Raw genomic sequence first — 16438 nt, 5'->3', positions numbered from 1 at the left:
TGGATTATGTTCACTCCAAACGCGAATTTTGCTTATTGACATACCCATTCAACCAAAAGTGAGCTTCATCGCTGAACAAAATTTTCTTCGATGCGTCGCGCGAACCGAACCATTATTTTCGTAATAAATTTGCACGATTTGCAAACGTTGTTCAGGTGTAAGTCTATTCATTATGAAATGGCAAACCAAACTGAGCATAAATCAAGTGACAGCTGTCAAAAAGACCATCTACGTAAAAAGTAGTACCAACTTGAAAACCTAACCTCTAAAAAAACACCCTTTATAAGCACACACGTAAAACTAATATTGGGTTTGTTATTTTTATAAGTAAAGGGTCTTTCAAAAATGACGCCAGTAGGGATGTAGTAGTGAATAACACCTAGACGGTGTCTTTTTTACATCTCCTTTGACATTTGCAGATGCACAATTAATCAATTGCGATTGAAATTTATTTATAAAGTCATTGCTTGAAATTAGTTAAAGCTGGGCATGGCCTTAATTTAATTTAAATTGCCATCCTTTCTGCATCCAGTATGCAAGCGGCAGAAGCTGCTATCAAATATTCACGGGAAATATAATTAAGTTTTTAACAATAATTATTACCATTGAACATTGAACCGGTAGTTTCTTTTCTTTGTACTGTGAATTGTTAAATATTGTTTAAATTATTCTAAACTGTCCATCTTTGCGAAAATTTTGTCAAAAAAAAAAAAATTTTTTTTGCGAAAGAAAACTCAGCAGTTCTTCCTCTGTACTTTAATATTGTATAAGTACATTAATTTGATTTACTTTTTCTCACTTTAGGTCGGCTCATGTAACAATTATCCAGTAACTTAATTCCCGAGAATTCCCTCTCAAAGAGAAAAATATCAAAAAATTTACAATACATGAACGCAAAACCAGTAACAATTTGCTAGAACAGCTGATTAAATTGTTGGCGGGAAAAATCACAAAAATTAAAGCAAAAAAGATTTCAGTTGAGCTACCTCGTATTAAATACCAAAAAAAAAAAAAAAATTAAATACAAAGAAATTGCTCATAGAATGCTTAGCATCACATAATTTAATTTTGCTCACAATAATTTGATCCATTCCCAACATTTCCATTAGCAATTGTATTGTTGTGGCAATAAGCTTTTTCATATTTTCTTTGCTTCCGTCTATGTATGTACGAGTGTATATGTATGTAACGATTTGCAAATTAGTTAATAACAAAAAAAAAAGAAACGTTTAATGCTTTCGATTTGTATTTCGGAATCTGCAGCAACGGTGATTGGAGACTGTGGTTCAGAAGTGCATAGTTCTATATCATTGGCCGATTCTTATTTAGTACAAGGCTTCAAATAAACTTTATAAATTTAATCTAAAATATGTTGACTTATATTCTCCATTTTAATCACCATTTCTATTTAAATTTAGAACTTTGACTCAATTCGCAAATTTGAATTCGTGTTTATTTTTACTTTGCGATCAGCTGTTTTTCTCACTGCAAATTCTTACAAGTAAAAATTTATCCAATAAAACCTTGCAACTTTTCCTTAAAAAGAAATGTCAGTTTGCTCTTTCACTTTTTCCGGACACATGAACAACAAAACTTTATAATTTGTAATAATTGCTACAAGGTCAAGTTAGCATGCAGAATTAGTTAAAATTATAATAAACCCTACTCTACGGATATCATCTTATTTTCTTACATGCTGGAGTAGAGATGGAGATTTGCGGTGATTCCGACATCATCGGCACCTTTTGACATTACAGCTCTTTGTGAGCTGTGACCTGCTGCACGTGGCACCTTCACACATCTCGATCGCTTGCGACTTTTTTCCAATTCCTTGTCGTCGTTCCACCTTATACGCTGCTCGAATTTTTCCGAGTATTTTTCGTTCGAAAGTTTGCAGTTTTGCTTTATCTGCTTGAATTAGCGTCCTGAATCGTGGCATAAGACTAGACTAGTGATGGTTTTGGACAGAATCAATTTGTATTGTCGGTTTAGTAGTTTCGATTTGAAGAGGTTCATTAGTTGCTTGTATTCTCTCATCAATGGTGAGAACAAAAATAAAAAAAAATAAATAAAAACAATTGTGGCAATAATTTATAAGATTGTGTGCCATACAAATAGCAAAAATGTGGTAGCCAATTTACGAAAATCAATTTACAATAAAGTACCTATATTTAACACTATCAGATATTAAGTGCACGGATGTACTGAAAGATATCGTTTAATGCGATGGATACGTTCTACAGAAAATCGCATACAAAAAATTTTAGAAAAGACTTTACTTGCCTTGAAAAAAACAGGAATACGTTCCGTAATTTTCTAAAATCGCATAAAACCAAAAGAACGAGTTCAAATTAATTAAAAAAATAGGCGGCTTAATAAATTACTTCGAGTGGAATAAATTCATATAAAAGCTTAAACTTAACTTGTATTCAAACTTGATTCATTGAAATGGCTTGCATCCTTTGCGAAGTGGTTCCAAATCACCTTCACCGTCAGAAGAGACTCTCTCTATAATTTATATTTGCGTTACAGGCGATGGTTTCTCACACACTTCATTCTCGTTCTGTGTAGCTCTTTCTTTTCTGACAATGTAACCGGTAATTAAATTTCGCGATGATTGTAGAGAAATTTTTAAATAAAATACAAACCGCACAGCTTCAAAATCGGATAAAAATAATCCGCATAAAACCAGACCTTAGAGTACGTTTCCACCACAGTCTGTTCTACGTTACCGAAACGACCCGGATTTACATATATCCGGCCAAGGACTGTCACTCCAGCAGCAATCCTGGTATGTAAGTATGGGGAATGTTTATGCTGCTACAACAACAACAACAACAACAGACCTTAGAGCATTTGTAAATCGGGTAATCGCCTACAAAGTGATGTATGCTTTCGGCATCGTCAAGGTTGTGTCCAGCTACAATACGGAGGAAGTGTTGTTAAAAGTTCTTGCGTTAATGTTGAGGAAACCACCCCTGGCTCAAAATATTAGACGTATGGCATACGCAGAGAAATCATCATTGAAATAAGGCACATTTAAAGGTATACGGTGCGGATAAATTTCCTGTGAGTTGGAAACAGAAGCTCTCTGAGCGAACAAAATTAATTCTTTTTCATTCAGTTGATTTAGTAGTGTAGGCAAGAACTCCATTATACGAGCCGAAGGAAATTCTAATAATGACACTACACACTAGCTCCTTCCAATATTTTACCCAGTAAGCACCTAATCTGATCGTTTCTTCAGCAAGGATACGAGGAAGCCTTGGTGTCGTTAGACTTAAGCACCACGCGATAAAATGCATGTGTATGCTGTAGTTTGGGATGTTCGACGACAAAAATATTACTTTCTTAATTAAAACGGATAAAAGCTTCTCCACTTGCTCAAACCCTTTAACTCCCCAAACTTGCGCTCCATAAAACAAGATAAAGCTAGAGGCTGCCTCAAAGATTTTCAGTTTTTTCTTTTGAGGTATTTATCCGTATGTTTGGAAAACGTGAGGTTATAGTTAACTGTTCTAAGTATTTGTATTCATTAACTATTTCTATTGGGACATTCTCATATTTCCAGTTACAGTTGTTTGAGACTCTACCACCTATCCTAAAAACGACTCCTTTTGACTTGGCAAGATTAACTTTTCATGCTCCTAGCGAGCAACAATTGTGCATTGCATCTACCATTTGGTGGAGGTCTGAGGGTGTTTCCGCCAATAAGACCAAATCGTCAGCATACATCCGTGTTTACAATTTATATGCCTCCTTTTAGGTAATCATTGAGGAGTTGTTGTTGTTTTAGCAGCATAAACATTCCCCATATTTACATACGGGGAATGCTGTTGGAGTGACAGTCCTTGACCGGATATAAATCCGGATCGTTTCGGTAACGTATAATCGACTGTCATTGAGATCGTTTAGGTATAGTGAGCAAAGTACAGGACTTGCCGGATGGCCTGATTTACAGCAAAAGGATCTGAAATTTTGCCATTAAAGCCATTAAACCAAACCCGGTTCGTGTTGCCCTCGTACCATATATAAGGCAAGCCGTACATCGCAAGCTTGTAAAATGCCATGTTACGTGGAAGAGTGTCGAAAGCGCCAGCAAAATCGACGAAGAAGGCAAATGTTTTCTTCTTCTATATTTCCTTTTATTTTCACGGCGCTACAATTCTACCAGCTGCAATTTCAATCCGTGAAGGTTTTGGATATGGCGTGGATGTCTTTATCCCCTTGTTCTACTCCAGTTTTAATTCTGACTCCGACATGGTACATCGAAATATGATTCAGTGGCTTTGGTGGCTTTGGCCAATATTATAAATCCCATCTAGCAAAATAGTTATTTAACAATTTTTAACTATGCACTTATGTATGTATGCGTGTCTAAGAAATAGAAGACTCTTCCCAACATTGTTAAATGCACAAAAAATGAAATTTAATAATAATTGGCTCATCATTTGCCAAATAAGAAAATACATACATAGAGGTATATATTTACTTATACATGTAAACACACATTATTGTATTTTTGTTTACTATCACCGTTGGATTTATCCTTGAGCAAGTAATCATTCAGGCAAAAAAGGGGAATTATATTATCAGTGAAATGTCTACTTGAGCTTATCTCGGGTAATTCCAAATAATATAAATATTTTGAGTTCATACGTATGTATATATGTATTATATATATACAATTTTCAAAAAAGTACATACATATATAATCATACATTTCTCTATATAAAGGCTCAATGAATCAAAAAACATCAGTTTATTGGATGCTGTGCTTGGATTCACTATAAAATAAATTAATTGAAGTTTATAGACACACAGAAGTAATATTGACAATATGAAGTCTACCGTTACTTTTATATTTATTGCTGCTATTACCACTTTGACATCTGCACGCCCCACATTCGACAAAATTGCCGAAGCTTTGCTGGAAGTTGTTGACCCCAATCCATACTCGAGATATCCGTCAGGATCCGCCAACTACCAACCGGGTTACCATCAACACCATCATGATCATCATTACTATGGCAATGGCGCCCAACCAGATGGTTACTATCAACAGCTTCATGGGGGCTATTATCCCGCCCAAGTGTCATATGTGCAAGGACCAGGACCCTATGCACCCGGACATTACCCTCAACAGCATTATCCACAGGGGCACTATGCACATGGAAATTACGGCGGCAACGGCTATGTGCATCCTGAACCGGCTCTATCGGTGGGCATTACTGCTGGCTATGAGCCATCAGGATATGCGCGGCATCACTCATATAAACAACATGGCTATTAGCGGTATTGACAACACACTTTTTTGAAAATTACAAAGTCACTATTTTATTTAAAATTTTCACATTAAAAAATATTAGTAGAAATCATTTAAACACAAATTTTTCATAAATGGTATTAATCAAACTTAGTTTATTAAAAGTACAATCACAATGAATTAAAAAGCATTAGCGACTAGGCCATCAGCTTTACGTAACATAAGTATTTATATAATAACTAGCGTACCCTCGCCCGCTTCGCTAGGCGAAAAATTCAATGATTTGCTGAAAGAGAATAAAATTAATACGAAACAAAGCAAATTCTTTGATACAATTTCATTCGAACTTTATTGTAACACTTTTTGGTAGATAGCGCTTTTGGTTTTTCTATCTTTCGCGTAAATAAATAATGACGATGGTTTGCCTACTCGTGAGCAAGCTACATACAATTGTCCATGAGAAAAAATTGGGTATTCTAAATTAATACCGCATAATGGATAATTTACGACATCATCTTGATCAGTAATAGTGTCCATTGACTTACTTATATGCAACTATGCCACCAGTTATTTGATCCAAAATAGCTATATTTATATCATTGACGTCCTTATTTTTCCCAGCTAAAATTGCTCTTTCGCTGAGCCAATCATTGTTTTTGTAATGTTGAACTATGTTTGGAAATACACTCTGTATCAATGCCTCTTTAGACTGTGCAAAAGTGCAGAAATTGTTAGGCAATGTTATCATTCCTGTTTTTTTTGAAAAAAGGTTTATTTTTTTTGGTTAAAAAGTGTTTTTTGAAGTTTTGAAAAACACTTCGCTCTAACAAATTTCTTCTCAGTTAATTGCTGAAAATTAAATATTTTGAAAAAACTATTTTTTTTTAATTTAACGTTTTTGAGAAAATTTTGTTCTTGAAAAAATTTCATACTTTTGTAAAAGTTTAAATTGATTTGTTAAAAAAGATTTTTTTCCGCTTTGAAAAACACCCCCTCGAAAAAATGTATTCTCTATTAATAGTGGAATATGAAATGCTTTGGAAACACCATTTTTTTTTTAATTTTGTTTGGTTTTCAGAAAATTTTGTTTTGAAAAAATTTCATACCCTTGAAAAAGTTTTATTTTATTTTATTTGTTTAAAATTTTTGAATTTTTTTTTTTGTAATTTTAGAAAAACACCTCTTCGAAGAAATTTCTTTTATCTTTTTGAGGAAAATTTGGTTTTGAAAAAATTTCATGCTTTCGAAATTTTTTTTATTTTACTTTATTTTTTCAAAATTTTTGAAAACAATTTTTTTTGTAATTTTCGAAAAACACCCCTTTGAAAAAATGTTTTCTATGTGTCATAGTGGTATTCCATTAACTTTTAGGATTATAGTCAAATACTTACAAATATCTACGCTGTCACAAATAGCAACAATAAACAAATTTCCTCAAAACCAAATAATTTACTTTTTTTCTAAAAAATTTCTAAACAAACAACGTAATAAATTTAGAATTTTGTGTTCACGAAAAAACAGTATTGTTTTTATTGTATTAACTGAAAACCAAAATGTTGCAAAAAATCAAAACAAAACTAAATTATTTTTTTGTGTTCATTTGGTCCATATGTTCCATAAAAAGTTGATATGGTAAATAATATGCAGGGTCTGATACACGCAAATTTCCATTGACCATTATAGTGACAAAATTATCGATCACCAATTCCAACAGGATTTCAAAATCAGAGTTGGAATGAGTTATTGTGTGGTGTACTTCTGAAAAAATGAGAAATAAACAAAATAAATCTAAAAATTCAAATTCTAACTTTATCTTGTGTATGTTCTTATTACCTTTGAATTTTTCCAATGAAGCACCATTCACTTTAAATTTTCCAAGAATTTTTTTTATCATTTCGCGTTTCTTTCCTTTTTCATTCGATTCCAACATTTGTTCATAGCCGAAAACATCGTTTGCAAACGCATTCATTTCCATATAGAATTGGTCAAAGAAAATAAAGAAAAATCTACCCAAAGTCGGCTTAACCATCAAACACCAACAGATCTTGCAAAATCCTTGTAATCAATTGTCAACTAATCGTATATGTCATTGTTTGGTAACCACTTGTTTTTAAATAATATGTATGTATATATTTCTTCTAAATGAGCTTGGGGGCATTGGCCCTTCAATATCACTCTCATTCTATCTTTTTGTAAGTCAAATTACTTATTGTCTAACGACAGGTGTAATATTTTATGGAAGAAATTAAAAAAAAAAAAAATTTTCATTCGAATCATTTGAAATTTCTGTATTCGACTCTTTAATTACAACACGACACAAATCGTTTTACAATAACGAAAAATTCAAAAAACGTACACATAAAATGAATGTCGATTCGAAACTTACTTTAATCTAAGAATCGAGCAAGTTTTGTTTTGTACAATATTTTGATTTTTTCTTTTTTTTATATGAAGAAAATATTTAAAAGAAATTTTTTTTTTGCTAAAAACCTTCCTCTAGTGGATCCCTATAATATGAAAGGTTAGGTTAGGTTAGGTCGGCCCAAAAAAATGCGTACAAACGAAAATCAATTCATTTTTATATATATAGATATAATAATATTCGTGTATAATTTAGATTTCAAAATACAAATTAATTTTGTAAATATAGTGTATAAAACTTTTAATGTTTTCTGCGTTAACTTCGGACAGAAGTTCTTCTATTGTGTGGCTTGATATTGATTGTCTTATTGAATGTAATGCTTCACAATTTGTATCGATGTGTTGGATAGAAAGTGTCTCTTCGTTGCAGAATTGACAAACGTGGTTTTGTGGGTTGTTGTTTTGAAAGAGGTTGCTGTGGGTCAGGCGTGTATGTCCAAGCCGAAAACGGGTATAAATAATCGTGTTTCGCCTTGTAGTTGTTGCTGGGAAGATTGGAGGGATGAAGCTTGGATTAATGCATTTATAATAATGGTTTATGTTTTGCCATCGATGTAACATTTGTTGTCGATTTGCTTTGTTAGTTGCGTTTTTTAGGTCGACCTTGTTAAAACTGTATATTGTGTGTAACGGCGACTTAGTGGCAAGTTTTGCTGCTGCGTCTGCTAAGGTGTTTCCACGTATTCCAATATGGCTAGGTATCCAAAACAACTTTATTTTTTCAGGGTTTGATATTAGCGTATCTCTGATTTGAGATATCAATATATCGTTGTTGTTTATATTTTTTATTGAAGTCAAAGTTGATAGTGAGTCACTGCAGATACGCCATTTTGCCTCCGTTTTTTTCTGCTATTTTACAGGCGTTATAGATGGCAGTTGCTTCGGCTGTGAAAACGGATGCATAATATGGTAATAAGGCGGAAGATAGTGTTGCATTTTCGTTAACAATGCTGAAGGCGAGTACATCTTCATTTTTCGCGCCGGATGCCCTGATTTACAGCAAAAGTATCTGAAATTTTGCCATTAAACCAAACCCTGTTCGTGTTGCCCCCGTACCATATATAAGGCAAGCCGTACATCGCAAGCTTGTAAAATGCCATGTTACGTGGAAGAGTGTCGAAAGCGCCAGCAAAATCGACGAAGAAGGCAAATGTTTTCTTCTTCTATATTTCCTTTTATTTTCACGGCGCTACAATTCTACCAGCTGCAATTTCAATCCGTGAAGGTTTTGGATATGGCGTGGATGTCTTTATCCCCTTGTTCTACTCCAGTTTTAATTCTGACTCCGACATGGTACATCGAAATATGATTCAGTGGCTTTGGTGGCTTTGGCCAATATTATAAATCCCATCTAGCAAACTAGTTATTTAACAATTTTTAACTATGCACTTATGTATGTATGCGTGTCTCAGAAGTAGAAGACTCTTCCCAACATTGTTAAATGCACAAAAAATGAAATTTAATAATAATTGGCTCATCATTTGCCAAATAAGAAAATACATACATAGAGGTATATATTTACTTATACATATAAATACACATTATTGTATTTTTGTTTACTATGACCATTGGGTTTATCCTTGAGCAAGTAATCATTCAAGCAAAAAAAGGTAATTATATTATCAGTGAAATGTCTACTTGAGGTTATCTCGGGTAATTCCAAATAAATATTTTGAGTTCATACGTATGCATATATGTATTATATATATACAATTTTCGAAAAAGTACATACATATATAGTCATACATTTCTTTATATAAAAGCTCAATGAATCAAAATACATCAGTTTATTGGATGCTGTGCTTTGATTCACTATAAAATAAATTAATTGAAGTTTATAGACACACAGAAGTAATATTGACAATATGAGGACTAGCGTTCTTTTTATATTTATTGTTGCTATTACCACTTTGACATCTGCATGCCCCTTATTCGATAAAATTGCCTTAGCTGTGCTGGAAGCTTTTCTCCCCGATCCACACCCGAGATATCCGTCAGGATCCGAAAACAACCAACCGCCAAAACCAATCCATACGCACTATCATAATCATCGTTACTATGGCAATGGCGCCCAACCAGGCGGTGACAATCAACAGCCTCATGGGGGCTATTATCCCGCCCAAGTGTCATATGTGCAAGGACCAGGACCCTATGCATCCGGACACTACCCTCAAAAGCATTATCCAAAGGAGCACTATGCACATGGAAATTACGGCGGCAACGGCATCTATCGGTGGGCAACCGGCTCTATCGGTGGGGAACTCATATAAAACATGTGGGCACTCATATGAACAATATGGCTATTAGCGGTATTGACAACACACTTTTTGAAAATTGCGAAGTCACTCTTTTAAATAAAATTTTAACATTAAAAAATATTAGTAGAAATCATTTAAACCCAAATTTTTCATAAATGGTATTAATCAAACTTAGTTTATTAAAAGTATGTATAATATTTTTATTGGAATTTATTTGTATTATTTGAGAGCTGCGTGGGGAGTGTAATTTTTATTTTATGTTTTCAGTTCGCAGCCGTTGCTGTTTACGGTTATCAGTTAAGAGTTTCATGGCTATTTTTTTCTAGCGTCTTCTTATATCTATAAGTTGTCGTGCGCTAGAAGTAGTTGTTGTAGGATATAGCAAATCTGGGAATATGATCGCACCCTTTTTAATGAGCTCGTTTAATGCTGGGCTGATAGTTGGAGCCCGTATAGCAGAACTGGGCGTTACAATCGACTGAGTTGTGCTTGTTGAGCTCGTACTTGGCGTCGACGAAATATTTTTATCGGTTTGTGACTTGATCACGCTTTGCGTGTCATTCTGTGCTGAAGTACTGACTGCGGGTACACTTTGAGTGGACATTTTGTTTGGAATACTTGTCGAGGGATTGAAGGGAAAGTTCGGCATAAATGGCATGAATGGATCAGGTGTGCGATCCGGTGAAGGCTCGGAAGGAGTCTGTATAGGGAAATTTGGTATGAAAGGATTTGATGCAGCAACAGGTGTGTATGGGTTTTGCATGGCATAACCGGGATTTGTAGGCTTGGGAGTAATATTGTGTAGCCAAGGATTTTGTGTCGATTCGTTATTCGGTACTAATGGGATTTGATTTGAAGGATTTGGTAAGTTATGATTTTGGAAAAACGGATTTTGCATAAAAGTGGTTTGTTTAAAGATTTTTTCTGTAGATGAGGTTTCGATATTCTGGTTTCTGAGAGGTTGATTTTGTAAAAAGGGGTTATTGGAGACACTTCTTCGAAAATGTAACGTCCTCATATCACCGGTAGCTAATCGCGGCGATTTGGTTGTGGGTGGGACATGATTTGCTATGAAATGAGGTACTGTATTAATATTTAGTAGTTTCGTATTCTGTGGAATGGGTTGCTGGACGGGTGTAGATGTTGATGGCAGCGTATGTTGTATGCCTGCAATCGATTTCAGAGGAAGCCCTTTTTGGTCGGCGGGTGTTGATGCTGTAGTTTTCATTGTTGCAGTTGTTGCTGATGCCTTTGTAGTCATCGTTGTCGTTGCGGTGTCTATGATGGCGAGTTTTGGGATGCTACGTGGCGCACTGTTGGCATCGCCATTGATATTTTTAGCAACATTACTGGTGTTAATATTATTTATTTTGCTCATTGTAAAGTTGTTGTGATAATTATTTTTAATATTGCTGTTATTTTGATTGTTTTCATGCACAATCCCAAACTGATCGTGGTGTCCCTGAACCCCTCGATGTTTATTGTCATTCCTGTTATTACTTCCATTGCTTCTATCAATATGATCGTTTGCGTTGTTGTTGTTATTGCTATTATATTGCCGATTAAGCTTGTAATTTGGCTGGTGTTGGTGGTTCATGTGTTGTTCTGCTGGGCCAGTTTGCTGATTATTTTTTGGCATCTGCCGATTATTAGCTATAATTGTTTTTACTGCTTGTGGTCGTTGTTTTTGCTGATGCTGTTGACATTGATGATGTTTTATGTCAAGCTTTTGTTGCTGTTGTTGATCTTGATGATGCTGTTGCCGGCTGGAATGCGGCTGTACCATTCTACCATTTGTAGAGCCGTGCAGAAAGTGCGCACCAAAAAGTGGAACTGCTGGCTTCTGAGAATTTTCTAAATCACCAAAATCACTGCCGCCTGACTTGAATTGTGACCGCTGCGATCGGCGGGAGTGCTCTAAATCCTTATCAGCACTGTGCTCTGCACTGAACGATCGCTCCAATACTCCATTGCAATAGTAGATTTGAGCGAACGCACTAACAACAAATACTAGTACACATTTCATTTCGAATTATACCGAAATATCTAAAGAATTCTCATTTCTCACTTGAATGTGTGTCTAAAATTTACGAATACGTACGAAAAGATGATGTGCATATATCTGCGCTCCGTCTTAAACTGGTCGATTGAATTGTAAAAGACGACCAACAACTCATCTCTGCTTCTGAGCATTCTAAAACGCCACCAAAAAAAAAAAGAAAAAATGGTTGATCAAGACTGACATTATTAGTATTGATAATCATAAATAATTATCGCTAAAAGAGACCTTTAACGATGCCACTCAAAACCGGATTTCAATGCAATTCATTTTTGCTTTACTTTTTAGAGCCCATTTTTATGGCCAGCAAAATAGCGGAACAATTCTCTTTACATACATGTACTTACATATTGCTCGATTGCTGAAAGAATGTCACAACTCAAAAAACCAAAAATTCGAGAAAAACGGCTTACAAATTTTCGATTTGTTATGCCTCCCTAAGTAAAAGTAAAGACAAATTTTCATCTAAAGAGATACTGTTAATTGATGTCGCCATTTACAGCCTAAAAGAAGAGTCTTACGTATCTATGTTTCTATGTCGGTTGGATGTAATAGCATGGAGAAATAGAGATAGGTTGCCACATCTGTGGTTAGCATACGAAAATTTGATCGCCGTTGCATGACATTTGTAAAATCACGCCATCTGGATTAAATCTACCTCTGCACGTGTATTCTATTCTATTTTTTACAGCTCTAAACACTTTCCACAACGAATTTGTATTAAATTTTGCGTTAAAAATGGATTCAATGGTGCGAAAACCTTAGTAATGTTAGGATCCTGTTTCGGTAATGATACTCTAAAGAGATCATGAGTTGGCAAACGTAGCTGCAGGCCGTTGACATAAAAAACTGATAAAAACATCAATAAAGAGAAAGAAAAGTAACCGCAAATTCATTCATCCATGAGAGAGTTGGGTTAAAAAGTTAAAAAAAGTTAAACTGAATGATTTAAAACTGTATTGTACACCACGAATTTTTGCCAGAGAGCCAGACAGTTAATAAGGACAGATATTTGGACGTTATCGGACGTTTACGTGAAGCAATTGACCTTAAAAAGAGACAGGATGTGTGGGAAAACCACTCCTGGATTTTGCACCATGATGACGCATCTTCGCACAGTGCCATCGTTATCGTTGAATTTTTGACCAAGAACGAAACGAAGACCATCCAACGGCCATCGAATTCAGAAATGTTTCGAAAGCTGGATTAAACACTGGCATAAGTGCGTTGTAGTTGATGGGGAGTTCTTTGAATGTCACTTTTGAGGAATAAATTTGTATTTTGAATTTTCTGAACATACTCCGGGTATTTTTCGATAAGGTTGGTAAATGAATGGTAAAAGGAATACGAGGCAAGTAACATTTTGAAAAATGAGCTGCGTCACGCCTACTTTTGGGTAAATGGGTTTATCTAGATATGCGCTCAGTAAAACCCGACCAAACTTGGTACATGTATTGCTCTCTACCTCTTTTAGAGCCCCCAAAAATATTGTTGAGATGAGATAAAAACCCCGGTCACTCTTATACTTATATAATAAAGTAATATTTTAAGATTAAATTTCCGTTTATCAATTTAATGCTATAAAATTATAACTCTCATTGACTATGAGTTTATTTCATTCCAAAAATGAAGTGCTAGCACAAAGTAAATATCACTAATTGGTCCCGGACCGAATTTAGCCTTACTTGTTTTGTTACCACATATCTGTATATCTACTTAAAACAAAACTTCAAAATAAAAATTGAACAAAACTATAAACATTTTTATGAGCGGCTAGAATGTATTGTTTCTAAAGCAAACTCTGCTGATGTCAACTAAGTTGCTTAGCAAAAGATCAACAAATATTTGTGTTGATGTCCATCTCTGTGTACTTATTACTTATCTGAAAAGGGAATTTTTTATTAAATTTTTATTCAAACATTCGTTGTGCTCAGTCAGTAAAACATCATTTATTGATTATTACATAGGCACAGGCAAAATAAAAAAATTAAGGGGCTTGCATTTTATCATTGAAAATGATTTAGCGCTCGAAGATATGCAAAGGCGACACGCCATAAATTCCTTCGCCACTCAAGTAAAATATGTAAGCCTAAACACTAAAACCTGATAACTTCCAAAATTTAATTTTTGGTTTGACCATGTAGAATTTTAGAACGCGGAATTTTCAAAATGTGTAGAATTTTGAATGCGTGAAATGGAGTCTTAGGGCATAGGTTGAATTGTTGAACACATTCATAATTGTCAGATGTATAGTTTTTATATTAGTTTTATTTAGTATTTTACAGTTTCGATAATTACATGTGTCAGATAATTGCGAAAATTCCATCGCAGCATTATATGACTGTTTGGTATGGAAACCAATATGTGAACATTTACGGAGGATCATTTGGATACATTCCAAATAGGTTTCTAAATTGATTCAACCTATACAGATTTTTCTAAGACTTTTGATAGGGTACCTCACCCAATATTAATAGCTAAACTTCAGTGTTTCGTTTTTCATTCTCAATTTCTTAAGCGGTTTATTTCCTATCCTGTGTCCTTCCACTTGACAATGTATCGGCTTTTCTGTTGTTGCTTCGTCTGGTGTACCTCCAGCTAGTGTCCTAGGTCTGCTACTATTTATCCTCTGCATTAACGGTGTTTCCTTCTGTTTTGGGTGTTCTGTTTTGTGCAATTTACTTCTATACGCGGGTGATCTGAAGATCTATTATGAAATTGATTCAGCCACTCTCCAGCGTCAGTTGAATAACTTATATAGTTGGTGTGTGCGTAACCCTTTATTTGTTCCTTAACATTAATAAATGTCAATATACGTCGTATGCGAAAGTTTTTAATAATGCCCCAACAGCTTACTACATCTCAAACTCGCCGCTAAAGACAATTAGTGAATTAAAAGATCTGGGAGTTTATTTTGACTCCAAGCTCAACTTCACCACCCACATAAACTATATATCTTTCTAAATCGTTCACAATGTTAGCTTTGATTCGTCGCAGTCGTTCTTCGTTTTCAGATCCCTATACTCCCAAGTTAGAATACGCGGTATTCGTTTAGAGACCATTTTCATGTAGGCTATATTAATAGATTAGAGGCTGTTCAGAGAGATTTTGTGCGCTTTGCTGTGCGCTTGATGAAATTCGTTGTTTCCACTCCGTCCTATCGCTCTCGTTGCTTATTAATAAATCTAAAGTCCTTAGAGTCTAGGCGTGTTCTGTTGTCGATGTGTTTTGTCTTTGATATTTGCGCGGGTTCAATAGATTGTCCGTATCTGCTCAATAAAATTAATTTTAAAGTTCCCTTACGCGTTTTCCGCTGTAATGAATTGTTTTTTGTTGGTATTGCTAAAACCGTTTATGGAATGAATGCCCCTTTTAGAAGGACGCTAGCTCAATTTAATGCGTATTCTTCTTCCTTAGTCTTTGATTTCACTCTATAGTAAGTGTACTTTTAAGAAGTTACTTTTAAGACTCTTGTCATATGGTCTTTGTTTTTGTATCTATCTAAAGGGTTTTCCAATAACAGGTGTTATTTTGAATAGCCCGGTGGATGTCACTTTTGAAACTGTCATTTTTTGATATTTGACAAGTAGAAACTACGCCATTAATAAAAATGGAACCATACACGCTTAAACAACGCAATGAAATTATTAAAATTCAGTATTAAAATGGTGAAACTTTGGCAGAGACGGTTCGTAAAACTCGAACATTTTTTGGTCATCACGTTGGGTCCTTCACGCACCTTGTTGGACCGCAATAAAGAAATTGGTGGAAAAATTCGACCTGTTGGCACAAGTTAGTGATGTGAAGAATAAAACCCGTGCACGTCGCTCAAGAAGACCCGAAAATATAGCTGTTGTAGCCGAAAGTGTTGAAGAAAACCCACGTATGTCCATTCCTCGTCGTTCTTTGGAATTAGGCATTCCACAAACGACATTGCAACGTATTTAGCATAAAGATTTGGGCCTTAAGGCTTATAAAGTTCAGTTAACACAATAACTCAAGCCGGCCGATCATCAAAAACGTCATGTCTTCGCTGATTGCGTTGTTGAAATGCATGAAAATGATCCGGAATTCCATCGAAAAATGATCTTCATCTCTGATGAGGCTCGATTCCAGAGGCTTCGTCAACAAGCAAAATTGTTGGATCTGGGGCTCAGAAAATCAAAGAGTTATTGTTGAAAAGCCTCTCTATCCTCAACGTGTGACTGTTTGGTGAGGTTTATGGTCCGATGGAGGCATTGGACCTTACTTTTTCGAAAATGAAGCTGGAGCAACAGTTGAGGTGAATGGATTGCGGTATCGAGAGATGATTAACGATTTTTTATAGCTGGAATTGGATGGTATTGATCTGGACAACGTTTATTTTCCACATGACGGCGCTACGTGCCACACAAGCAACGAAACCATTGATCTTTTACGGGAAAATAACTCCAA

At 35.0% G+C, this 16438-nt stretch overlaps 2 protein-coding genes across 2 annotated transcripts; one reads left to right on the top strand and one right to left on the bottom strand.

The window, feature by feature from the left end:
- The first annotated feature begins 4777 nt into the window (after window positions 1-4777).
- On the top strand, window positions 4778-5509 carry LOC129242865 (pupal cuticle protein Edg-91-like). The gene has a single exon (XM_054879760.1). The coding sequence runs from the start codon at window positions 4841-4843 to the stop codon at window positions 5291-5293; it is 453 nt and encodes a 150-aa protein (XP_054735735.1). The 5' UTR covers window positions 4778-4840; the 3' UTR covers window positions 5294-5509.
- A 4758-nt stretch (window positions 5510-10267) lies between these two features.
- Window positions 10268-11971, bottom strand: LOC129238887 (transcription factor mef2A-like). The gene has a single exon (XM_054874116.1). The coding sequence runs from the start codon at window positions 11969-11971 to the stop codon at window positions 10268-10270; it is 1704 nt and encodes a 567-aa protein (XP_054730091.1).
- Window positions 11972-16438: the final 4467 nt, after the last annotated feature.

Source organism: Anastrepha obliqua, chromosome 1 (genome assembly GCF_027943255.1).
Source record: "Anastrepha obliqua isolate idAnaObli1 chromosome 1, idAnaObli1_1.0, whole genome shotgun sequence".
In the NCBI taxonomy this organism is placed as follows: Eukaryota; Metazoa; Arthropoda; class Insecta; order Diptera; family Tephritidae; genus Anastrepha; species Anastrepha obliqua.
This window is presented reverse-complemented; position numbering and strand designations above follow the sequence as displayed.

Excerpts from the sequence above, each read along its gene's own strand:
- LOC129242865 (XM_054879760.1), top strand. The coding sequence starts at position 4,841 with ATGAAGTCTACCGTTACTTTTATATTTATTGCTGCTATTACCACTTTG.
- LOC129238887 (XM_054874116.1), bottom strand. The coding sequence starts at position 11,971 with ATGAAATGTGTACTAGTATTTGTTGTTAGTGCGTTCGCTCAAATCTAC.